We start from the raw sequence: 26,894 nt of genomic DNA, 5'->3' as shown, positions 1-26,894 counted from the left end.
TCTGGACGCAGATCACCTGTGGACTAAATATGCTGTTTTGACAGAGCAGATTGTGCTGCACTAATTCGAATAAATAGGGAAGTGCAGATAATAGAAGAAGAGCTGTGGACATGTCTGCTTGTTTCTTAATGGAGATTTTGCTCTTTGTTTAAACCATAGACTGTAAAAAAAATATGGCCGTAGTGTTCGTGACTTCACCCGTAGTGTTTCTGAAGAGCAATTTTGAAGCCCAAAGTGGGTGGAGCCGGCCATCACTCCTGGATAACAGAAAATGTGCTGCGAGTCGGATTAGCTAAGTGACGTGACGCTAACAGACAGCAGACAAACGGCTAGTAGTGACATCGGCGGCAATCCACCCGTAACTCAAGTGGCCACGCCCTTAATTATGCAGAAATTTAAGGCTTAATATAATTTAAACTGATGAGTTATAAAAAAATTCAGCCCCCTAACAGTTGTCACGAAGGCCAAAATTAGCCGTATAGACATAAATCTCTTTTTGTACCAGGCTGTAAACATATTTTCTTTTTTCTGCTGTAAAGTTGGGCATTTTAGCATGGGGGTCTATGGGATTGACTCTCTTTTGGAGCCAGTCGATGAATTGCAGTTTAAGTCACTTCCGTGTTGGATTCAAGGGCAAGATAGGAAGGTTTCCGCTTGGTTTAAACTGAGGGCCATGCATAATGGTGCCATTTATACATACATGCAGTGGCACTGCTGTATATAGTGCAAAGGCAGAATGCATTTTTTGCTTTGACAAAACCGTAATGCTGTATTGACCAATCAGTATCCATAACTGTAACTGTGCAAAAAAGCTTTAAAATGTATGTTGTCGAAATGTATTAGTACACACAGAGAAAATTATGCAGTTCAATGGTTTATTTTGCTGTTCATGTAGACTCAAATGGAGTATCAACTCTCTAGGTGTTAAGAGGCAAACAGAGGAGGTTATTTAATCCCAAATGACTCCTGACTGAGGCTTTCAGCCTCCAATAGAAGCCAGAGGTTTGTTTTGATTGTCATCTGCACCGCTGGGTCACTGCCTGCCAAGAACCAGACGCTCCCACTGCCAATGTCTGGATTCGATCGACAGTTGAATGCTGGGAAAACGACAGAACTCAAGCATTCAATGGAACATAAACACAGACTCCATTGCGTCTCTCAGCACCTTGTGTTTTCACAGCCATCTGTCAAAGAGACAAAAACCCTGATTTATGGTTACTTTATTACACAGATCTATATTTTATTAGCTGAGGAATGATTGAAACTTTGCCAAGAAATCATAATATTGCTCTGGAATCATTTAATTGCTTTCAGAGCTTTACGGCTGTCAGTCACAATGTGCAGATCCCAATAGAAATGAGTCATGTTTAAAATCGTCCATGACTTCTCTTATAAAAGACATAAGAGCACACTCAACAATGAATATGCAATGCAAACATGTTGAGGATTAGCAGACAGACAGTCTATTCATTATGCAATGAGCTATTTATTTGTATATATATATAATACGGGTTTATGCATGTACTTTCCATCCATTCATCCATCCATCCATCCATCCATCCATCCATCATCCATCCATCCATTCATCCATCCATCATCCATCCATCCATCCATCCATCCATCCATCCATCCATCCATCCATCCATCCATCCATCATCCATCCATCCATCCATCATCCATCCATCCATCCATCCATCATCCATCCATCCATCCATCCATCCATCATCCATCCATCCATCCATCATCCATCCATCCATCCATCCATCCATCATCCATCCATCCATCATCCATCCATCCATCCATCCATCTATCCATCCATCCATCTATACATCCATCCATCCATCATCAATCCATCCATCATCCATCATCCATCCATCCATCCATCCATCCATCCATCTATACATCCATCCATCCAATGCCAATTGGAAGTGTAACTCTTGACAATAAAGCTAAATATATGTGTGTTGTATAATGCAATAGCTAACATGATCCGATAATGAACAACATTTTTACATAATTTATTAATTGTGGATAATGGTTATGTCTACATTTACAAATACATTTTTTAATAGTTCAAGTTGTAGAAATTAGCATTGCCGAATGTACTTATGAATTAACATGATTGATCAATAAAACCATTATAAATGAACTAATGATTTATTCAGCTTTTATAAACCCTGGTTTATCATTGTTCACGATACCTAACACATTAAGTAATGTAAACAATTTGAACCTTATTTTAAAGTGTTATAATTGAACTATGATAACATTACTGTCCGACATTATAAACAGTAATTTAACAGAAAATGAAAGCAAATTAAGTTGGTAGCACACTTTGTTTAACCTACTGTAATACTCTCTCTAGTAATGCAAGATCCATTTCCCCAGTAACTGTAGGTGTAATCTCACACACAGCTCATACGTGACCCTGGACACAAACTTACTCACAAGTCGCACGGGTATATTTGTGGCAATAGCCAACAATACTTGTATGGGTCCAAATTATCAATTTAACTTTTTTGCCAAAAATCATTAGGATATTAAGTAAAGATCATGTTCCATGAAGATATTTTGTAAATGTACTACCGTAATTTTTTTTTTTTTTTTGTGAGTAAAGGTAGCACAATCGCGAACATAAATGGACAACTTTAAAGGCGATTGTCTCAATGTTTTGATTTTTTTGCACTCTCAGATTCCAGACATTCAAATCGTTGTATCTCGGCCAAATGTTGTTCTATCCTAACAAACTATACATCAATGGTTATTTATTCAGCTTTCAGATGCACCTGATGAATCTAAAACGCTGCCCGTCTGTCCTGCTGTTCTTAATACGAGTCTTTAGCCAGTAACACAGGAACTCTGCAGGACTTGTGACAGAAAGAGCTGCTTCTAACCTCACCAGACAAGAGATTGTTTGTTTTATTGAATGAAGTGAGTTTCTTGCTATTCTATAAGTTCTATATGTCCAGTTGATTTCACTTTTGGGCTCAAGGGTATTTTTGCTTTTTTAAAGCTGTTTTGAAGCAACATGGATTGTGAAAAAGTGAGAGAGGGAGAGAGAGAGAGAGAGAGAGAGAGAGAGAGAGAGAGAGAGAGAGAGAGAGAGAGAGAGAGAGAGAGAGAGAGAGAGAGAGAGAGAGAGAGAGAGAGAGAATGAACTAGCCTGTCTGATGGATGGATGGATGATTCATTCATTCATTCATTCCTCTAGAAAAATATACAGTAGACCCATGTATAAATGTATCCAATTTTCAATCCAGCATCACAACTTGAGGGAATTCAGTCTTTTTTTTTTTTTTGAGCAATAGTATTTGAGCAATAGTATTAAAGGTGAGTAAGGATTAGAGAGGGAAGCTGATAGAAATGTGTTCATTTGAGTGGTTTGAGTCAAAGACATCTCATCTTATGCTACCAGAAGAGCCTAATAGAACTTTTAGAACTATTAAAACTACATTTTTGTATTGTCTTACCATCTGAAATGCTTTGAAAAACGTCTACAGGTTTCATTGGAACTGCCTCTTTGCCTCTTTGGCTGAGAGGTTCCCACAGGCTTTCCCGATGTGTGTTTTGACTGTTTGATCCTGGGGATCAGTCGCCGTAATCTCTTAATCATTCATGGAGAAAATCTATTTAATCTCTCTGTCTGTGTGGCCGCTCTCTCTTTTTGCCTTTCTGAACCTAAAAGACTATTGTTAATGAGTGCCTTTATTTTATTACTCTGAGCTAATCTGAGTCAGAACAGTGTTTAACAGCGGTCCAGGAGGAGCGTTTTAGTCAGAAGGAAGGAAGAACAAACACAGGCCTCATGAAGATGTCACTGACAGCAGGAGACACGATGCAAAGCTAGACACTGTGCTCATTCCTCCTGGGAAAATTCAGCTAAAGTTTGGCTAAATTAATTCAATGAAGTTTAGAAAGAAGTTTGTCCTTGAAAACGAAAATCGTTATGAATTTATGTGAAAATCATATGTCATTTGACCTGGACATGTCTGGGTGAATCTTACAAAGATATTTTGGTTACACTTTATTGTAAGGTGACATAGTTACATTGTACTTATTCAAATAAGTATGGATTAATATTAATTAACTACATGTACTTAGTAAAAGATATACAGTTGGGGTTTGGTTCAGGGTTAGTTACTTGTAATTATGAATAATTTACTGTTATTATATAGTAAGTACATGTAGTAACGTGTAACTATGTCACCTTAAAATAAAGTGTTGAAATAAAGTGTATATAAAAAAAATAATATATATATATATATATATATATATATATATATATATATATATATATATATATATATGCTAAGACAATTAATCAAATAATCAAAGCCATCGGTTCCCAACAAGGGGGCGTCAGCGAGCTGTTTGGGGGGAAAAGTGTTGAACAGTGAACATTAAAGCAGCAGTCCGTAACTTTTTTTTGTGTTCAAAATTTACTACATTTATATAATGAGCGAGTACATCTTGAATCCATTTACCAAACCGTGTTTTTGTCTTATCCTGAGTCACTATTGACATGTAGTTGAAAAGTTAGTAGAATGTATAAAGTGACTATCGAAATAAAGTGTAACAATATTTAACAATGTATATATATTTTTTCATTTGATTAGTTCAACCGCCACCCGCCCGAATTGAATTCAAATATTATTTTTCACGTCACGTCATCCGCCCGGCTGTAACCGCCAACCGCGCATCTCTCCTCTCCACCAACCTGAAGTAAAGACACCCTTTCCGACTGCTTATAATCTAAGCCTTTTTTGAAATTACATTGCATTGTGATATTTTTGTCACAATTAGTTTTCTGTTTGTTTATTTATTAATTTATTATTTACTTACTTTCTTACTTAAATACTTACTACCCTGTAAAAAGTGGTAATTGATAGCTTAAAGAGGTATTTAAACCTGATTTAGCCCATACAAGTGGTTTGTTGGTATAAATTGATGTATTTAGTTTATTTTGATTTGAATAAAACCATTAAGTTTAAATGTTACTATTTTTAGGTTACCATTTCTTTCTGAGTTCATACAATTGAACTTTTTCCATTGTATTTTACAGTTACAGTATGACAGTAATGAGCTGTTAGGAAACATAACGTCACAAAGCAGAAGATAATCATTGTCTGAATTAGCCTCAATGAGGCTTCATTGTCTTATTTCTTTATTTTCATTCTTGGGTTAAAATATGTGGAATAATTTGAAATATGCCCTGGAGATTCAGCCGCCTTCTGCACTAAAACATTACCAGGGAACAATAGTTTCTGTCAAAACCCTTTCAGTGCATTTCTCTTTCATTCTTCACTGAGATTTATATACTCATTGTGCTGTACATTTATAGATGTACAGTATGTAATTTCGAGTGAATCTGTGTGTTGATTGGTCTGTTGCAGCAGGAAGTGTCTGAACCCCGTTGAGATCATGTGATGTAAACGCATTGTGAACTCCTGCAGTGTCTCGCTGAGCTTTTATTCTTTCTTGCGCTGTTCATCATCCGTTTGACGTGTTCTGTGATTGCTCTATACTGTGGTTAGGAGAAGACCTCTCGAGTGCCCTGCACTCCATAACGCTCGGTGAAGTGTGCACTCCCAGCATGCAATGCAATCAAGCAAAACCACTCTTTTAATTCCAGACGCTCAATAATCCTGCAGGCCTTGAAAGGAAACCTGCAGACAGGGAAACTTCAGGAGCAATTTCTCCCTCGCTTTCATCACACATGCTAATTTTGTTTCCCTCAACAGAATTTGTTTGCTGAAAAAACAGGACAACCCATTTGTTGAGATGTGAAAGGCAACAGACGCTGTAATCTCTCTCTATTCATTGACGTTAACCTTTCATGAAGTGACCTTTCTTATTCATTCATTTTCCTCTTTTCATCGTCTCTGTTTTCTTTCTCTTTTAAGACTTTGCATTCACTAGCTTTGATCCTGAGCTTCAAGTAGATTTGCAAACGCACAATTAAACTAGTCGGCCTCCTGTCTGACATCAGGATGGATTTTTCTGATAATTTGGTTTATCGCTCCAGATCTTTCTTTATTAGCATGTGAGAGTGTTTAGGGTACTTGATTCGCAGGCAGAAAACAGTACCGTTTTACATGTACACTACTATTGAAAATGTTGGGGTCTGTGATTATTTATTTTGTATTTATACAAAATAAAAAAATAAAGATATATATATATATATATATATATATATATATATATAGCAAGGATGCAATAAATTAATCAAATATGACAGTAAAGACATTTATATTGTTACAACATTTTATTTCATCAAAGTATCCTAAAAACTGTGTCACATTTTCACACAAATATATAGTAGCACAACTGTTTCAACGTGGATAATAATCCGAAATATTTCTTTAGCATCAAATCATCATATTATACTGATTTCTGAAGGATAATGTGACACTAAAAACTGGAGTAATGACGCTGAAAATTCAGCTTTGATCACAGGAATTTATTAACATAGAAAACACTTGTTTTAAATTGCATTAATATATCACAATATTACTGTTTTTACTGTATTTTTGATCAAATAAATACAGCCTTGGTGAGCAGAAAGACTCATTTAAAAAAAAAACATGAACAAATCTTACTGACCTTTTGAACAGTAGTGTAAGTGCTAGCAAATAAAGTAAGTTAATTAAATAACAGTATTAACACAATAACACCAAACCTACTGTAAATACAACAAATGCATTTTGCGGGCAGACATTTTGAAGTTTGTTCTCCTCCGTGTTATTATTTGACAATATACAATAAAAATGGTTTGTCAATGACACACGGGAAAGATGCCTTCTTTTCTTCTTTCTCTGGACAAAGAAACAGTCTTAAAAAGACTATTTTTAATGTATATGATCTACAGATGAACAGATGAATTTTTCACAATAAGATCAATAACATGCATTTACACAATATTTAGGATGCATTTTCATTCCATGCTACCTCAATATATCATGTTTCTTTTCTCACAATATCCCATCAACACATTAGAATTTCATTTCAATTATTTATTAAACATGACTGTCATTTAGTAAAAAAAAAAATTCGGTCCTGCATAGAAAGAGAAGCCTGTTGTCCCATTAAAAAATTATGCTGAGCATTACGAGGAAATAGCATTCACTGATTAATTGTTCACAATACAATCTATAACATGCATTTAGAAAAACTAATTTTGTGTATTTTCATTCCATGCTCAATATATCACGTTTTTTTTTTCTCACAATATCCCATCAGCACATTAGATTTCATTTCAATCACAAATCATTGATGAGTTTTTATTACACGATGTGTATCGTGTCGTGCCTCTGACCAACCGACTGACCAAATAAAATCTTCCTCACCTGAATCACTAATTAAAACAGGCATCAGTAACCACGAGTCCCCGAACACAAGTAAGTTGACTTCAGCAAATGGTTTCCTCTGCTGTTGAATTGAAAGTGTTACACGTGTATTGAGTGCCTGAAATTGAATGTCTGTCGTTCTAAGAGTCCAGATGGCGTCTCTATGGAGCGGTGAGCTGTTACTGAGAGGGCAGCCCGACATATACTGACACATCACTGCTTTATGGATGTCACGGCATTCATTAAGCACAGACCAAACATGAATAATAGTTTCACAGCTGTCGTTTTGTTTTATTGGGGTGATTAAATGTTGAAATCCAAGGTGACATTGATTAGCCTTTGTCAAAGTGTGAATATAACTACACAACACTTGTTTGCATCACAACATATTAGTATCTGTGAGATAACATAATTGTCTCTGTGTTTTTGTGTGAAGCTGGAGGCATGTTCGTCCGTCAGGGAGATTCTGGATCAGAAATGGAGGATGACACTCAACTCAAGTTCTACACGGAGCACAGGGGCCGTCGCCGCAGCAAAGGTGACCACATGCATTTCAACATTTTACTATTCATTTACACCAGCCATTTTACACATCAAAACTTAATAAAGACAATCAGCTAAAATGACAATTCAAGCCTCACAATATGGAAGATTGTTTCTGTTTGCGAGATATTAAGTCAGAATTGTGTGATATAAAGTCAGAATTGTGAGATATAAAGTCAGAATTGTGAGATATAAATTCAGAATTTCATGATATAAAGTCAGAATTTCATGATATAAAGCCAGAATTGCGAGATATACAATCAGACTTTCATGATATAGTCAAAATTGCGTGATATAAAGTCGGAAATTCATGATATAAAGTCAGAATTGTGTGATATAAAGGCAGAATTTCATGATATAAAGTCAGAATTTCATGATATGAAGTCAGAATTGTGTGATATAAAGTCAGAATTGTGATATAAAGTCAAAATTGTGTGATATAATGTCAGAATTTCATGATATTAAGTCAGAATTTCATGATATAAAGTCAGAATTGCGTGATATAAAGTCAGAATTGCGTGATATAAAGTCAGAATTGTGATATAAAGTCAAAATTGTGTGATATAATGTCAGAATTTCATGATATTAAGTCAGAATTTCATGATATAAAGTCAGAATTGCGTGATATTAAGTCTGAATTGCATGATATAAAGTCAGAATTTCATGATATAAAGTCAGAATTGCGTGATATAAAGTCAGAATTGCGTGATATAAAGTCAGAATTGCGAGAAAGTCTGAATTTCATGATATAAAGTCAAAATTTTGTGATATAAAGTCAGAATGTCATGATATAAAGTCAGAATTGCGTGATATTAAGTCTGAATTGCATGATATAAAGTCAGAATTTCATGATATAAAGTCAGAATTGCGTGATATTAAGTCAGAATTGCGTGATATCAAGTCAGAATTGCGAGAAAGTCTGAATTTCATGATATAAAGTCAAAATTTCGTGATATAAAGTCAGAATGTCATGATATAAAGTCAAAATTGCATGATATAAAGTCAGAATTTCATGATATAAAGTCAGAATTGTGTGATATAAAGTCAGAATTGTGTGATATAAAGTCAGAATTGTGTGATATAAAGTCAGAATTGCGTGATATAAAGTCAGAATTGCTGATATAAAGTCAGAATTGCGTGATATAAAGTCAGAATTGTGTGATATAAAGTCAGAATTGCTAATATAAAGTCAGAATTGCGTGATATAAAGTCAGAATTGCGTGATATAAAGTCAGAATTGCGTGATATTGACAGAATTGCATGATATAAAGTCCGAATTGTGTGATATTAAGTCAGAATTTCATGATATAAAGTCAGAATTGCGTGATATAAAGTCAGAATTGTGTGATATAGTCAGAATTGCATGATATAAAGTCAGAATTGCTGATATAAAGTCAGAATTGTGAGTTATAAAGTCAGAATTATGAGATATAAAGTCAGAATTGCGAGATATTAAGTCAGAATTTCAAGATATAAAGTCAGAATTGCGTGATATTAAGTCAGAATTTCATGATATAAAGTCAGAATTGCGTGATATTAAGTCAGAATTTCATGATATAAAGTCAGAATTGCGAGATATAAAGTCAAAATTGCGTGACAAAGTCACATTTGCGTGTTATAAAGTCAGAAGCATTTGCGATATATAAACTGTTCACAATTCTGACTTTTTTTCTCGCAACTGCGAGTTTATATCTCGCAATTCTGACTTTATATCTCCATATTGCGAGTTATAGAGACAATATTGCGAGATATGAACATGCAATTCTGAGAAAAAAAGTCAGAATTGCCAGTTTATATCTCATAATTGTATTAATTTAATTTAATTTAATTTAATAATTTAATAAACAAAAGTCAGAATTGTGAGAAAAAAAGTCGCAATTACTGTTTTTTTTCTGTGGTGGAAACAAGCTTGTATGTATCTCTTGAGTCATATTTCATGTCATAATTCAATGTCTTTTAATATCATCTTATAAAGAGTATCATCTTATGTTACTTTACACAAACATTTTTTTCTTTTCAGCCAAAATATGCTTTTGTGTAATATGTGAGATTTTTCTGCATAGCCTACTGTCAAATAATATAGCACATAATATTCGAATATGCGCAGAAAGCAAGCTAAACTATGTGAAAGTGTGGAATAAAAGTCACAAGATGTACACATTGAACAAGACAAACCTTTGCAGAAAACACACTTGAATTCTTCCAATCAAAAGCCACAGTCGGCCACAGACATGGAAGGAATGACAAGGATGTACGGAATCTCAAGCTTTCTAGAATCACAAATGCTTGACAGAAATCTTTACAATTAGCAAAAACATTAAAAGAGCAACAATTTAGTGGTTTATTGGAGCCAAATTTTTCTCACAGCAAGACTTTTCACTGTCGACATAATAACTAACATACCTTTGTACAATTTGAAATAATGGTTCAAAAGTGCAAAATGCACACTGGATAGCAGGTTTGTGAATTTGATGTGGTTTAAACTGGTTTATCATGTTAAGCTAAAACTAAAACCATATTCATTACTTGAAATAAAATAAATGTTAATTGAATATGAGTATAGTTTAACTTGAAGTATTAAAATGACTAAAACCAATTAAACCAACTAAACTAATGAAGAAAAACTAAGAAAAACTAAACGACACAATTACTAAAACTTTAGCTACATCTAAAATGAAACCAGAGCATATATAAAATAAAATATTAACAAATATTAACAAAAACTACAATATAATATATTTATGATATTATAAAAACACTGGTTTAAACGTCCACTATTTAACGTTAAAACTGAGTTTCATGAATTCATGCAGCAGTCTGCATCACGTGAAGCCAAACTGGACATTTATTTGCCTGGAATAAAGATCGGTCTATGCAAAGCAGCTCACCGTGTCGACATAAACGGAGGAGGGGAAAATCAGTCACTTCCCGTTGTTATTTTATCAGGGTTGAGAGACAAACAACTCCTGGTAGAGATGATTAGCTCAGCGTGTCTCCTGCAGTCGCACTCATCTATCACCAGCTTTCAAAATGGCCCACTGAGAATTTACGACGATGCACAAAGCAGGAGCTCAGAAGAGACGCACATCACTGTTCACACTGACATCGCTTTCAGACCACTTCATTGCACATGGTGAATTTAATACCCAAATCTAGCCTATAAACTATAACTGTGTTCCAAAACCCAGAGCAGACGGCATATGCTCACACTCTTGCATGCTCTTTTGAAAAGGTAGGCAGTATTTTCTAAAAGTCATGAGCATTTCCACCCAACGCAGGTTTATTGGAAAAAAACCTCCCTCTACATTTTTGCAAATCTCTAAAAGCATACCTACAAATCACTGCGGCTTCCAGCTGAAATGAACTCTGGTGGGAGTAAAACACCTACGAACTTTATTCCTTTTTACATAAATTATGATTACAGTGGGAGATTATCAACTAATAAAGTAGGGATGCACCGATAGGAAAATTTTGTCCAATTCCGATAACCGATAATTCTTTACATTTGAAAAGCCGATAACCGATATATTGTCCAAAAAATCTAAATCCAAGTTTTTATATCATTTTCAAAAGCCTGATTACAATAGCAAAAGTCACAGCGTTAAAATCCATGTCCCAAGAACACAGTTATAAAGATATTCTCGATATAATTTTATGTAGCCGATATGACAGACTTGTGCTGCACATGTTGCACTAAATAATATTTTCCTTTTTTTAAGTGATTTCAATCATATTTCGAGCAATTCAAAATCATCATGTTGAACATCGCGCACCTGAAGTGTCTCAGCTGAAGGTAATACTACATTATTTATCGGCTTTAATATATCTGGCAAAATGTTGTATTGGTCCGATAACGATGACATTAAAAATGAGCATATATCGGCCGATACCGATATGGTGGCCGATATATCATGCATCACTATAATAAAGACTTATTTTCATGCACAATACTATGTTATGATCTAAAAACATTTTACCGTGGTGCATGATTTGTAAACTAATATATTTTGATGTTTGCATCACATAAGCTCCATATATGTGTCTTTTCTTTTCTGCTGTTAACTCTATTGGTCAGATTTGGGGATGGTGGTATGTTATTTAAGTTTTATCTTCTGACTGCCTCGATATGAAACAAAGCCATAAAACGTTGCCAGATTCACATTCATCTGTTTCGGCTAAAACTGAGCGAGCTTTTACTGCCACTCACTGGACATTTCACTTTGAAAGTGTCGCAAAATGTAACAACGTAAATGCTGAAAAGTCGCCACATGCATGTTTTCTATTTCCAATGAGACTGGGTTGTTTCCACCACATGCCATTTCCATCACATCTCAAAAAATTGACTGTGTACTGATGTAGTGTAACTATTATATATATATATATATATATATATATATATATATATATATATATATATATATTTTTTTTTTTTTTTTTACTGAAATATATTTGTGCTGCTAAAGCTAATATCATAGATCACATTTATAAATATTTAAAACTAAATCATAATTTGACAAAATTCCAGCTTGATTGGAAATTATCGACTATAAAAATAGTCTACCTAGAAATAGTCTAAAAACTGACCAACTAAATAAATAAATAAGCAAACAAACACACAAAGTCAGAAGGCTGGTTGGCAGGTGTGGTTAATCCCGGTGGTCGATGTTGTAACTACACCATTCTGCATATTTCTCCTTTGATGGTCATTCAAATGTTTTTGTGTATGTTTACAAATAATTTCATTTCCGGCAACACGTTTAAATTGCCTGTTTGTTTTTGTAAGGCTCCAAAAAACATGAAATGGACCTGTTTTATATTTTATATCTTGAGACTGTGATATTAGACCTCCTCCCAAGGCAAGCATCACTGCTGTTATTGCTCATAGATCTTCCACCCACTTTAGTCTCAGCTTGTCCCACGCTGTTTGTGCTATGGACATGAATGAGATCTTAAATCTTACAGCTGGTGAGAGGTGTGCTGTTACACTCTTCTAAATGATCAGGCTCTCAATTTTTACCTGGAGGATTATAAAACAGGTAGGGGAAAATACACAGACCAACATTAAACTTCGCTCTATCTAGCGACCGTATTATTTATATATATATATATATATATATATATATATATATATATATATATATATATATATATAGGGAGACAAAAAAAAGGCAGTGGGCTTTTCACAGTTATCTTCTGCACTGTATGTGCCATTGCAAAACTAATAATTTAAAGGAATAAGAAAAATAAATTGCTGAGGACAATTTATTTTACTGCGTTTCAACCCCAAATGTTCTTCTCAGTATTATGTCTAAATCGAGCCATATTAAAAGTTGCATTGGTAGAACTGGTTAAAACTTGCTCACTATTAAACATGGTAGCTCTGAGCAAAAGAGACAAAACAGGGTTCATTATTGATCCTCAAGACCAATATTTGCTCTTCTGAGCCACTAATAGCCATGAATTACCGCTTATACACCATTTTAAACGGGATGTTGTGGGTGTACACCCAAGGACATGCATATATATATATATATGGAGAGACAGTGAAAAAGAGAAGGGAGGCTCAGCGAGGATCTATCCTGTAGCATATATTTGATTTCTTTGCTTGTTGAGCAGTGATTTTCAGTTTGAATGTGAGATGGAGAATTGTCCTTGATAAACAGCCCTTAGAGAGTCTGAAGTTATATATAAAGAAAGCGAACAGAAGCACAGCAGAAATAAACAGAAGAGTGGGCTGCGTTTCTACAGTTGTGTGTGTATATGTATATGTGTTTGTTTGTCTAATCAGTGGTTGTCATGTTTTATGTGTATGCATGAGTGTTATTGCACAGCCAGTAGTGTTGCTGAGCGTTGCGTGAGAGATGCTCTCTAGCATGAAAGTGTGAAGGACACGCGAGTGTGAAGCTGTGCTAAGCTTTGTCAAGGACTTGCTCATTTACTTCTGAAACCCGCGAGAGAGTGTCATTCAGCGTTCAAATGATATTGTGTTGGTACATATGCTAATGCAGTCTTAGGTCTTTAACAGTGATCGCAGCCTGTTTCAGTTTTAAAGATGTGTCATTGTACCCCATTATTTCAGTGACTGTTACATGACTAAACACTGTATTATGTATTAGTTTATTTATGTATTAATCATATATACAGTATGATATGATATCATTATTACTTTTACAAAAATATCAAATATTATTTGGTTCGCTCTCGAAAAGCAGTGTATTTTTAGCTAATAGTTTGCAAACAGCCAAACTAACAAATAAACAGAGAGGTGCATCTTAGATTTGAGGTCAATAAACATTGAATATTCAATGGTGATTCTTGAATAGTATTTTGCCGGCGTTTAAGGGACACTGTAAAGTACTCTGACAATGCTTTCTTCATGACCATGCAATGATGCTGCTACACCAAATCTACAGAGGCCAGTGTTAGCCCCATTCTCAAAGAATGACCGCTATGAGTTGATTCTTTTTAGTGGATCCAAAACATACGGCATAACTGCATTTTTTAAGAATAACTTGACAACATTGAAAAATAAAAATCTTTAGAGCTAGCAGTGATGGCTTGTGCTGATTCAGGCCATTTATAGGAGTAACAATCATGCAGCACAATTGTGTGAAATTGCTTTTATTCACAACTTCAGTAAGTTAATATTAAGTAAATTATATTTTAGACATAGTATTGCCACATTGTTATTTTTTACAGTCAACGAGAATAGTTCCAAATCACAGAACCAATGCAACACCCAAAAACACACAGCAAAGGCATTTTATTCCTGAATTAGTCATTGTTTTTGAACACATCAGTTGAGTGAATAATACAATGACTCACTCATAAAAAGAAACAGGTTTTAACAATGTAACTATTGTATAAAAATACATCAAACAGAGTATACAAGGTTTCATTTAAGATAAAAAAAAAGATTCAAGGCTTCAATAAATCAGTCTTCTCTTTTTCGCTTTACTGTTTTGCATTAATGTCAGTGCATCAAAGACCTGTTTCTATTTTAAAATGTGTCATGCTTATTAACATGCTAACATTTAAAAATATGTCTAAAGCATTTATTAATCCTAATGTTAATGTCAACCTTTACTAACAAAACTAAAAATTTTGAAGTTGATGTATTGCTCATTGTTAGTGTTAGCTTATACATTACTATTGGGATCTTGCTGTAAAGTATTACCAAATAAAGTTTTATTTTAAGATGTACGATATTACACATGCACGCACACACACACACACACACACACACACACACACACACACACACACACACACACACACACACACACACACACACACACACACACGCACACACAATGATTTGTGTGTTCGGCATCATGTTTCTGTTACCTGAAAGCGACCCAGTTACTCGTGAGATCAAGATCTCTTCCAGATGGTGACTTCATTTCATTTTTGTTTATTTTGCACTTTTGTTTACCTGTGTCCACGTCCACTTGGTCAGCGTCCATCATCTGTTCTATAAAAAACAAATCTTCTTGATCTCCAGTGGAGACTGTGCTAATAATCGTGGGCTGTACGCTGACTGCTACATCTAGGAACAGATTGTTGAGGAAGAGACGTGGGATACTGTGAATATTGCAGTGTGAAGAAGAAGAAGAAGCCAGGTGTGACCTCTCAGAGGAGCGACAACTAAACAAACACAAGCATCTGTGAGATGTGTAGATGCAGCCTACAGAAATCTCAGCGTCTTGAAGTTTGCTTAAAGAGAGTTACTTTCACTCTTTATTTCACCCCACCAGGCCCTCTATAACACTTAGCTGGGGATATCTTAGCGCAGTTTCCAAGCAACTGTTTCTTAGGCTAACTTTGAAAATCTAAGTCATGTTGGATAATGATGAAAACCCATTCTCTGTTTTTCTGGATAAGTCAGTCACGTCTTAACAAGGACTTTTAAACTTAAGTAATTAAAGAATAAAACAAATAGAAAGTGTATTTGTTTGTAAAAGGCCACTAGTACTCATGTTGACACGTATAACATTTCTCAGATCTGGTGCTGGTATTAATTGTAACCTGTTACAGGCTGTTCTTTGACTTTATTTAAAGAATCTGATCTTCACTAAGGTTGTCAAGTCAACTCAAGTCACCTTCATTTATGTAGCGCTTTTAACAATATAGTTTGTCAAACCCTGTTAGTCATTTCTCAATATATGTTGATGTTTCAGACACAGAGGAGGACAGAAGCTTTAGTTTAACCTCTGTCTCGCAGATGAATCGCTACTGTTAAGCTATTCTTTCAATGTTACATAAATCTGATCGTCATCACTGAGCTATTGAGACATGGGAATAAACACTCTCACTCCCACGTCCACTCCATAGGGAGCTTGAGGATTCAATTTATAGACAGGCTGTCCTCAGAAAACATTGGGACACTTGTCTTTCCCTGTGTTATTGTTACATTGGAGGTGTTCGCTGCATTGTTATTTTTTTGTATTATTATTATTATTATCATCATCATCATCATTATTAAAATAAATTGATTCCTTTATTCAGCAAGGATGCATGAAATGCTCTGATTGGTTGGTTTAATGGATTAAATGTCAAAAGCAGATCACAATAGCAGAGAGTTGTTAACCTTGGGTCAGAATTGACAGGCTCTGCACAGGGAAGTCGGTCTGCTCTGTGTGAGAAAAATGTATTTTTCACACTTTGTATTCAGAATTTGATATCTTTCCTTTGGGAAGACGATACAGAGTCCCCAAGAGGAGAACTATTAGATCTTTTGTGTCAAATGCAGTTTAAATACTCATTTGAAGCATAAGGATACAGGTGTTTTTCAAAGTTTTTTCTTTTCTTTTTTCTCCTCACATCCTAAAGTTACGTGGAAAATGGAAGTATGCAAATACCCGAGTTTTTATGGTTCACGCATGTTTATGATGTCTTGTGTTATGTCAGTTTGCATGTTGATGCTCCAGATATTGCCATGAGAAGGGACAAATAAAGAGCACTACTACTACTAAATTGCACAAAAGTGACAGTAAAAGCATGTGTTGTAATGTTATAAATAAATCAAATAAAATATTATTTTTATTCATCAAAAAAAATCCTGGAATAAAATTACCATAGTTATCACAAAAATATAAAGCAGCACAATTGTTTTCAATATTGATAAAAATCAAAAAATGTTTCTTGAGCATCAAATCATCATATTATACTGATTTCTGAAGGATCATGTGACACTGACAACCGGAGTAATGAGGCTGAAAATTCAGCTTTGATCACAGGAATAAATTACATTGTACTATATATTCACATAGAAAACAGTTATTATGAATTGTAATAATATTTCACAACATTATAGTTTTTTTTCTGTATGTTTGATCAAATAAATTCAGCCTCGGTGAGGGTAAAATACTTCTTTGAAAAATAATCTTACTGACCCCAAAACTTTGAACCATAGGCCACATTTACACATGGCCGGGTATTTAGAGAAACGAATAATTCCCCCCCTCTGTTTTCAATAATAATATCGTGCACATTACATTGTTTTCAAAAAAGTTGTAATTTACATCAACCCGCATAAATATGCCGTCGAGCGCCATCATAACTATGCCAAACTGGGCGCACACATGACGTTAAGCATTTTCTGGCGCATAATGTGACGTCTGAGAACCTAAAGCCCCATTTCTCCCAGTTGACACGGCAACACATAACCGGCGTTATCAGAAATCTCCACTTTGGCCGGAGTTCTTAGAAATAATCGTTTTCTGTGATGAAAACGGGGTTTTCGTGTAAATGAGAGGCCAAACCGCAGGGAAATATCTGCATCTTCCCTTCGTGTAAACGGGGCAAAAGACTGTAAAAGAATATTGAACAGTAGTGTATATTCAACAAAAAGCGCACACTTGTCTGGGTTTAGCAAGAGGTGCGTTTAAAGGTCAGCGGACAAGAGTGAGACTGATTTGTAATCCTGTTCTTCTGTCTGTTCCCACAGGCTGTCCACAGAGTCCCATGAGCAAAGCCACACTAACACTGATCACCGTCTGCACGTGTGTGGTGGCCGTGGTGTACGGCACACAGTCCTGTCCGCTCACCGTCAAGGTCACGCTTCACGTTCCCGAACACTTCATCGCTGACGGTGAGCATCTACTGACAGTCAGCGTGCAGCTCACAAAACCTTTCTACAATTTCACAAACTTTACTTTAAGACCATTAGGAAGCTTTTACTGCGTTACAGTAGATTCACTTCAGCAATACACAAACATCTTTATATGTGAACAAAAGACGTAATTAAATCTACCGCTTTTCTTCAGAAGACTTGGAATAAACAGCTCGATACATATGGGTTTATTATTATACGATCTCTTTATGAATGTTTTGAAGCATCAGAGTTTTGGCTGAATAGACTTTCATTGGAAGGTCAGAAATGCCTCGGATTCCATTAAAAAGAGCATAGTTTGTGTTTCCGAAGATGAATGAAAGTCTTACGGGTTTGAAACGACGTGAGAGTGAGTAATTGATGAAAAAACTTTCATTTTTAGATAAACTAACCTTTTAAACCTTAAAGAAAACAAAGATACCTGCTTCACCGTGTCTCAAGGATTCTGCACAATGGTGAGGTTTTCAGAGATAGCAGAGGTCAGAAGACATCCAGCATCTTCTGTCCCACAGAAACCTCCAGTTAAAGCCATGTGATGCTGATGCTGCAGTCCAGAGATCCTGGACCATCTGTCAGCTGCTTTAACCCTCAGAGAACAAACATGTCTGAAACACACACTCTTTTAGCACTGGACTGTTTATCAAAGCTGTGAGATGATCTGTCTGCAATACACGTATATATTTTGAATATGTCTTGAATAATCTACATCCGAGTGATGTAAAGAAACTGAGAATAGTGAGACTGCAGGTGATGAGTTGAGATGACCTAAATTGCAGATGCCACCTGGGCTACTGTATGTGTGCCATATATTATTACTGTCTAATTGTTTCTTTTTACCTGCTTGCTGGAACCTTACCATGATTATGATTAATTTGTTAAAAGACGGGAGTAGCGCACACACACAGAAATATTAGAATATACTGTACAGTATATATGAATATATTAGTGAAGACATAATCATATAATTCTACTGGTTTAATGATAATGTCGCTAAACAAACTCTTACAGAGATCTGCACATCATTGGATTCAAATACAAACATGATCTGGCTGATTTATGAGCCTTTCAATTTGCTAGGACATATAAAATGATACACACACACACACACACACACACACACACACACTGAAACCCCCACAAATTGTTTAAACTCATTTCAGACATAGTTCACTGCTCTTAGCTGTATATTTAGCTTATGCTATAGCCTTCCTGTTTATGAGGATTATAAACTGTAAATGTAAAAAATGAGAATAAAGTAAAATGCATGGCACATTTTGAGTGTATCCATTTGAATTATATCTATGGCATTCATTAAAAAAAGCTGGAATTGTAAATATGGCAGTAGCACTGCTTGTTAATAATGTTGTTTATTAGGGATGGGCAATATTGAATTTTGCAGCCCTTTGATTGTTTATGATGCCTGATGTGCCACAAATAATTACTTCACAACTAATATCAAAGTGTACTGACTAAAAAAACAAAATAAATACTTAAAGGTATAGTGTGTGACACACACACACACACACACACACACACACACACACACACACACACACACACACACACACACACACACACACACACACACACACACACACACACACACACACACACACACACACACACACAACCACACACACACACACACACACACACACAATGGATAAAAGTATTGGGACACATCTCTTCAGGTGAACTGAATTCAGACCCATTGCCACAGATGTATAAAATCAGACACCTGGCCATGCTGACTGCATTTATAAATTTTGTGCAAAAAAATTTGCTTCTGAAGAGCTCAGTGAAACCAAGCGTGTTACAGTGATAGGATGACACCTTTGCAATAAGTCAGTTCATGAAATTTCATCCCTGCTAGATATTCCCCGGTCAACTGTTAGTGGTATTATTGAAAAGTGGAAGCGTATAGGATCCACAGCAACTCAGTCTCAAAGCAGAAGTCCCCGTAAAGTCACAGAGCGACCGGTCACTGTGTCGCCAACGCTCCACAGCTGAAGAGCTCCAAACCTCCACTGCCATTAAAGGTTGTATCAGCGATTTCATGCCCAAAAATAAATCATCACATTCATATAATCTTTCCTAACGATCCGCTAGCTGCCCGCCCCATAAGCAGGCCGTCAAAAAAATGTGTATCTGTATGCAGCCTAGGCTCTGAGATCTGCACAACCAATCTGTCCAACCAATCACTGACAGGGGGTGGGTGTTGTGAGGTTTTGCGCTCGTGCACGGCTGTACGCGAAGTCAGAGCTGAAGAAGAAGCCAGCGTCTATCAACGAACAAGAGAAATTGATCATGCCTGAGTCAATCCCCAAGAGGAGGAGGTATGAGAGGATTAGGGCGAGGGAATACCATTGTGTTTATTCCAAGACACGAATAGTTATCGGGGAGGCTTTTGATAGGTGGAGAAAACAATTTCTCTTGTTCGTTGATAGACGCTGGCTTCTTCTTCAGCTCCGACTTCACGTGCAGCCGTGCACGAGCGCAAAACCTCACAACACCCACCCCCAGTCGGTGATTGGTTGGACACTATTTATTTTGGTTGGTGAAACCAATTGTTTTTGTGTGCAGATCTCAGAGCCTAGGCTGCATACAGAGACACATTTTTTTGACGGCCTGCTTATGGGGCGGGCAGCTAGCGGATCGTTAGGAAAGATTAGATGAATGTGATAATTTATGTTTGGGTCTTTTTTGGGCCTGAAATCGCTGATACAACCTTTAATATATGCACAAAAGCTGTGTGGCCGGAGCTTCATGGAATGGGTTTCCATGGCTGAGCAGCTGCATGCAAGTCTCACATCAACAAGAACAAGGATAAGCATCAGATGGAGTGGTGTAAAACACGTCGCTACTGGATTCTGGAGCAGCGAAAACATAATTCTGTGGAGGGAAGAATGACGTTTCTCTGTCTGACAGTCTGATGGGTGAGTCTGGGTCTGGCGTGGAGGGGGGATTATGGTGTGGGGTTGTTTTTCAGGGGTTGGGCTAGACCTCTTGATTCAAGTGAAGGGAAATTTAAATGCTTCGGCATACAGAGACATTTTGGACAATGCTAACTTAGTGGGAACAGTTTGGGGAAGACACTTGCAGCGTGACTGAGCCCCAGTGCATTATAATTGATGACACAAATGTATTGACGTGTGCATTAACTGATCCCAAATAAAATGTTGGTTAAAATCAGTGTTAATAATCTCATACTCACAAGTCCTGACACAAGGAAGAACTTTGAATCTAGTCTAATAATACCATCTTTAGGAAACACTTAGGTTACACTTTATTTAGATGGTCCACTTTAGACAAATTATTAACTATAAGTATCTTTGCAACTACAATTAAAGGCACACCAGGGTAAAAGTCGGCTTTGTATTCTGTGCTAATGTGATCTAATATTTGATGGTTTTTAAAAGGTTGTAGATTTAAGTAGCAAATGACAATCACAAAAATTATTGAATGAGACAAAGGTCTTGTAAATGATTTTCAGTTTTGTTCAAAGTAATTAAAGCTACAGTTTTTCAATAGCAGAAGAATATGTAAAAGTATGGTACATAACTCCGCTGTTGGGACGAACAGCACAATAATTAACAATAATAAACAGCCGGCTGACTTTTCCATTTGTTGACACAGTTAGATTCAGATGGGAAATATCATATATTAAGTTGGGTGTCTATCTTAGAGATAATCACCAAATTTATAATAAAACTAATATTTAAAAAAAAATATGATATCTTTTCATATAACACAATATAATGTGTTACAAATATATTTATATTAAATTATGATGGGATATCCTTCAATGCTTTCAGAATCTTTACTTTTTAAAATATATTTTTATATTAACATATTTTAATGACAAAAATTCATTATTTGATTAGATATTAGATGAATGTTCAGCTAGACTGTTACTCGTCTCCAGTAGAAACGTTGTTCTTTCTGCTTCTCATCATATTGGCGTGTAGTAAAGTTCAGGCACAAACGCTGGCACGCTGGGTTAAATCCCTGTGTCTCTGTGCAGCTTCTGGCAGGCGTCCACACGTCCCGTTCAGCCTCTGGTCTCGGGTTTAAGACCACAAAGAGGATTATGAAGCAGCAAAGCAATTTCATTTAAGTCGGCCTTATCTTTGGGAAGTGCTGAATTCACACATTAGCAGAACAGGACAGGTGTAGAGAGATGATGGACACAGAGAGAACAGGGTTTAATTGAGATCTGAGCTTTGACAGCGATGTTACTGAAGAGCAGTAGCTTCCTATGTTCTCTCCGTTCTTGTTCAGTGTTAGTGTGATGGAGGACTCATGAACACAGGTCTTAGTCACTGGAGGCCTGGAGATCTTTAGATGTTTCAAGAGATTCTGACCTGGTTTTACTGTGATTTTAATGTTGGACAGTCACTTAAATAAATAAACGAAATAAAGTCACAGTTAATAAAATCAGGGTGTTTATCCTCAAGTTTGAGCTCCATGTTCTCATTATATCATTCTACATTTGCCATAAAAGTCTGATGCTTCAACAACAACAACAACAACAAAAAACATATGCAAACATGTACTTTTTTCTTGTATGGAAATGAGCACTGTTCAGTATGCCTTACAACTACACTGTATTTTTTTATTATTATTCAATAAACATGATTTATAAGAAAATAAAATTTCAGTCTTTCTACTTCAAAATGTCGCTTTTAATTCAAAGTGTTATTTGCAGTTTCTTTGTAATTGTTTGTGAAATTTATGAAGGAAAATAGTTCAAATGTAAATCTTACACCAATTTTATTATTATTATTTTTTATTTTTTTGTAGGACATGTTAGGAATGCGATTCTTGATGGTCTGTGAAAAGAATCTTAATATAAATGTGAAACCTTTTCTTCTTCTTTTTTTTTTTTCTGTAGGAAGCAGTTTTGTAGTAAGCATGGGCAGTTATCTGGACGTCTCCAACTGGTTAAATCCAGCCAAACTGACCCTGTACTACCAGACCAACACCTCTACCCAGTGGGTTAGAGACTACTGCGGTCAGATGACAACTGACCCCTGTGAACAGCTCTGTGACCAGGACACTGGTGAGTACACACACACACACACACACACACACACACACACACACACACACACACACACACACACACACACACACACAGACAGAGACAGACCTAATGATACTGTACAAACTGTATATTCTCTCCCCTTACACTAACCTGGCCCCTAAACCTACCCATCACACAAAACTTTCTGCATTTTTATATTTTCAAAAAAGCATCACTTATTTATAAGCTGTTTACCTCATGGGGACCAAAAAACAATTCCCCACAAGAACAAATATTTCAGATATTCCCATCTTTGTAGTACTGTCCTGCTGAAGAAAGGGGGAACACAGATAAACCACTGTAAAAAGTGCGGTAAAAAAGAACAGTTCCCACCTGGTCTTACACTTATATTTACTTTTGTTGGTGGTAACGTCCTGGTCGCGTATGCAACCCACCGTTCCCTGAAGGAGGGAACGGAGGACGTAGTCGACGCCGACTGAAATGGGATCTCGCTAGAGAGCCTGTCTTCTTCGAGTACTATTGAACGAGCCAATGTAATTGGCGTGCGTGATTCGCATCACACACTCCGCCCCCGCGGCGCGGGTATAAATACGGAAGTGGATGCACGCACTAGTTGCTTTTCGCTGAGGAGCCGAGAGTAACCCGGGGTCAGCGGTGGTCCAGCGGTAGTGGCAAGGGGACTACGTCCTCCGTTCCCTCCTTCAGGGAACGGTGGGTTGCATACGCAACCAGGACGTTCCCTTTCAGTCGATAACGTCGGACGTAGTCGACGCCGACTGAAATGGGATCAACCATTGAACACGCCACTAACGCTGCCACCTTCCAGTGCCTAAACCAAAGCCTCCTGATGCCCCCGCAAACTTAAGGCGGGGAAGGACAGGGCTTAGGCCAGGGAAGTCACTTCTGTTCCTACAGGACCACTGGGAAAGCGTTCCCCGTACGTTGGAAGGAAGGGACGCTGCGGAAGCCACATCCAACCCAGAGGGAGGTAATGTGGAGAATACACATATGAACTGGGCGGAAACCGGGCAGTCTAACATATGGAATGTCACTGGGGTGGCTCCAGCCTAAGACGGGGGGAGACACACTGGACAGTGACGGCAGAGAGACTCTGCCGAGGGAAGACACGGGCTCACCGCAGGGAGCCGTATCGTGGAAGAATACACATATGGGGTCACCGAAGGGACCGCAACATATGGACCCAGCCTAACACAGGTTCCACACTGCTTACGAGTGGTAGGCCTAACACCAGACGTTCCACACGTCCGACGTCGGAGGGGTGTGGAGGAACTCAACAGGGTTCAATTTTAAGGGAACTCAACTGGAGTAGAAAGGCGCACGTATCCAGTCCATTGGAGGGGAATGGCGCAGCAAGCCGACACTTGAACCGGGCTCACGGTGAAACTGGCTTCATGAGAAGGGAGCCCACGGGAAGCAGCGGTTCAACTAGGTGTCGTCCAGCCCCCAACTCTAGAATCTGTTTAGCAAAGTATATCGTCAATGCCCAGGCGGAGCACTTTACACTCATCATAGAGGAACTCAACACCTAAGTGGACATGTTGCATCTCGGATCTTTGCCGAAATGAAGGCAAGCACTAAGTGCAACTTTGCATGGAAACAGCCTTCCCTCTCTGCTGAATTCCAACAGATATTTGAAGAGCTGGTCTGAGGTCTATGACTTGCATTCTGTACACGTCCAAGCGAACGGACAGAGAAGCCAGGGCTGGATCTGCCTCCTCCAGGGCAGCGCTTGCAGGCTCACCACCTGCTCCTATTACGGGAGAGGTAGGAACCTTGGGCACAATCCGAGCCGGGGTCTCAGCTTGTGAGAGTTAGCCGGCCCAGACTCCAGGCACAATACGTTGACCGAAAGCGAGCAAGTCCCTACCCTCTAGTAGAGACCACGCGAGCAGGAGAACTGATATAACAGAATTTTTAACTCACTGCCTGCAGTGGCTCAGGGGCGGTCTCTGCAGTGCAGTCGCACCAGGGACAAGGCCCAAGAGGATAAAGAGGGACACAAGGATTTACAAGACCTTGCTCCTCAGGAACCTGACGATCAGAACGTGCTTCTGCATACTTCTGCAACACGATGAGCGTCGTTTAAACACCGAGGCAACATCATTTTGAGGGTGATTTAGGAAAACAGCCTACTGCAACCCATTTTGCAGGAAAGAGAGCACTGAAGTGATCGAAAGCTTTCAGGATCTCCTCTGGAGAGAAGACGCACTCAACGACTAGGTTCCACTTCTAAAGGCGTAAGCACCTACCCAATTCTAGGGGGTGCTCGCAGAAGTGATGGTAACTATCACACATTCTTGTGATAGCCACCTGAACCTCCGCGTTCAGATGTAAGACCGCCCGGAATCTCCGGGGGAAGAACGCGTGTGCCATCGTGCCCCGTCCCCGAAAGAGTTTTCAGGGGAAGTCAGGAAGGCTGTTGAAGGGAACCAGGTCTAGTTGGGCCAATAAGGGGCAACTATGAAGACCTGTTCCTCTCCTGACTTGGCACGTAGGTGCAAGTGACGGGCGCAAAAGACAGGAGCATTGCTCAACACAACATGTGAAGATCACTGGGCTTCAGGAGCGTTTTCTGCTCAGCACTTGGGTGTGACAAGTTCACTGAGCTTCAGGAGCATTCCTGCTCAACACCTGAGTGTGATAAACTCACCGAGCTTCAGGAGCATTTCCGCTCAACACTTGAGTACGAAGAACCTCACTGAGCGACAGGAGCATTTCTGCTCAGCACTTGAGTGTGACAAGTTCACTGAACTTCAGGAGCATTCCTGCTCAACACCTGAGTGTGATAAACTCACTGAGCTTCAGGAGCATTTCTGCTCAACACTTGAGTGCGAAGAATTTCACTGAACGACAGGAGCATTTCTGCTCAGCACTTGAGTGTGACAAGTTCACTGAGCTTCAGGAGCATTACTGCTCAACACCTGAGTGTGATAAACTCACTGAGCTGCAGGAGCATTTCTGCTCAACACTTGAGTGCGAAGAACTTCACTGAGCACCAGGAGCATTTCTGCTCAGCACTGCGTGTGACGAATTCACTGAGCTACCTGTGATGAACTCACAGAGCTACAGGAGCATTGCTGCTCAACACCTGAGTGCGATGAACTTCACTGAGTTTCAGGAGCAATTCTGCTCAACATGAAGAGTGATGATTTCACTGACTTGCAGGCGCAAGGCGAACATGAGTCGCAGTCACTTTTAGAAGGCTCACTGGGGTTAAACGCATTTCTGCGGGCCCCTGGGGCAGCTGAGTCCCAGTGTTTGTCCAAGGGTAGTCCACTCGGTTTACCCAAACACTGGCGGAAAAATAAAACCGGGGGGGCAACTGAGCGGCCCCGGAATGGTCATGACCCAGCCGGACCCAGGGGATGGAGTCTCCACTTGCCCTGGCTATAACTGTCGTGAGGCTCGATGGCGGCACGATTGAGTAAGCGGGAGGAGTGGAACAAGGCGCCCTCAGAAGCGTCTGACTCCAAGGAGGAGGTGACGGGTGAGTTTGTGACATGCAGGGGAAGCTTGCGCAACGGTCGCAATGTCTAACAACTCGAGGCACGAATGCCCGTGTAGTCGGGGGTCGCCCAGGCCCCCGTTAAAACACGCCCTTTGTACATGGCCCCTCTGTTGAAGAGGGTTTGGCAGCAGACCGGGATGAACTATAGTCACACAGGGTGAGCTGCTCTGCCACGGTCACCTCGGGACTCGATCGTGAAGCTAGCGCTGAAGCGGTCACATATGGAGGAAGCCGAAGGCTGCGACTACCATATACCCCAGGAGCCTCTGAAAGTTCTTTCAGTGGGACCCTTTCTCACTTCAACACCAGCTGAAC

General features: G+C 38.2%; 1 protein-coding gene across 2 annotated transcripts in view; it reads left to right on the top strand.

Moving 5' to 3' along the window:
* astn2 (astrotactin 2) overlaps positions 1-26,894 on the top strand; it is a 433,109-nt gene that overhangs the window by 145,941 nt on the left and 260,274 nt on the right. For both annotated transcript variants that reach the window (XM_077206841.1, XM_077206840.1), the window contains 3 exons: positions 7,783-7,884; positions 17,839-17,982; positions 22,898-23,065. In XM_077206841.1, the coding sequence (XP_077062956.1) occupies positions 7,783-7,884; positions 17,839-17,982; positions 22,898-23,065 (414 nt within the window). The remainder of the gene's footprint in view (positions 1-7,782; positions 7,885-17,838; positions 17,983-22,897; positions 23,066-26,894) is intronic.

Source organism: Siphateles boraxobius, unplaced genomic scaffold (genome assembly GCF_051911475.1).
Source record: "Siphateles boraxobius isolate OS27281-9 unplaced genomic scaffold, OSU_SipBor_1 56, whole genome shotgun sequence".
In the NCBI taxonomy this organism is placed as follows: Eukaryota; Metazoa; Chordata; class Actinopteri; order Cypriniformes; family Leuciscidae; genus Siphateles; species Siphateles boraxobius.
This window is presented reverse-complemented; position numbering and strand designations above follow the sequence as displayed.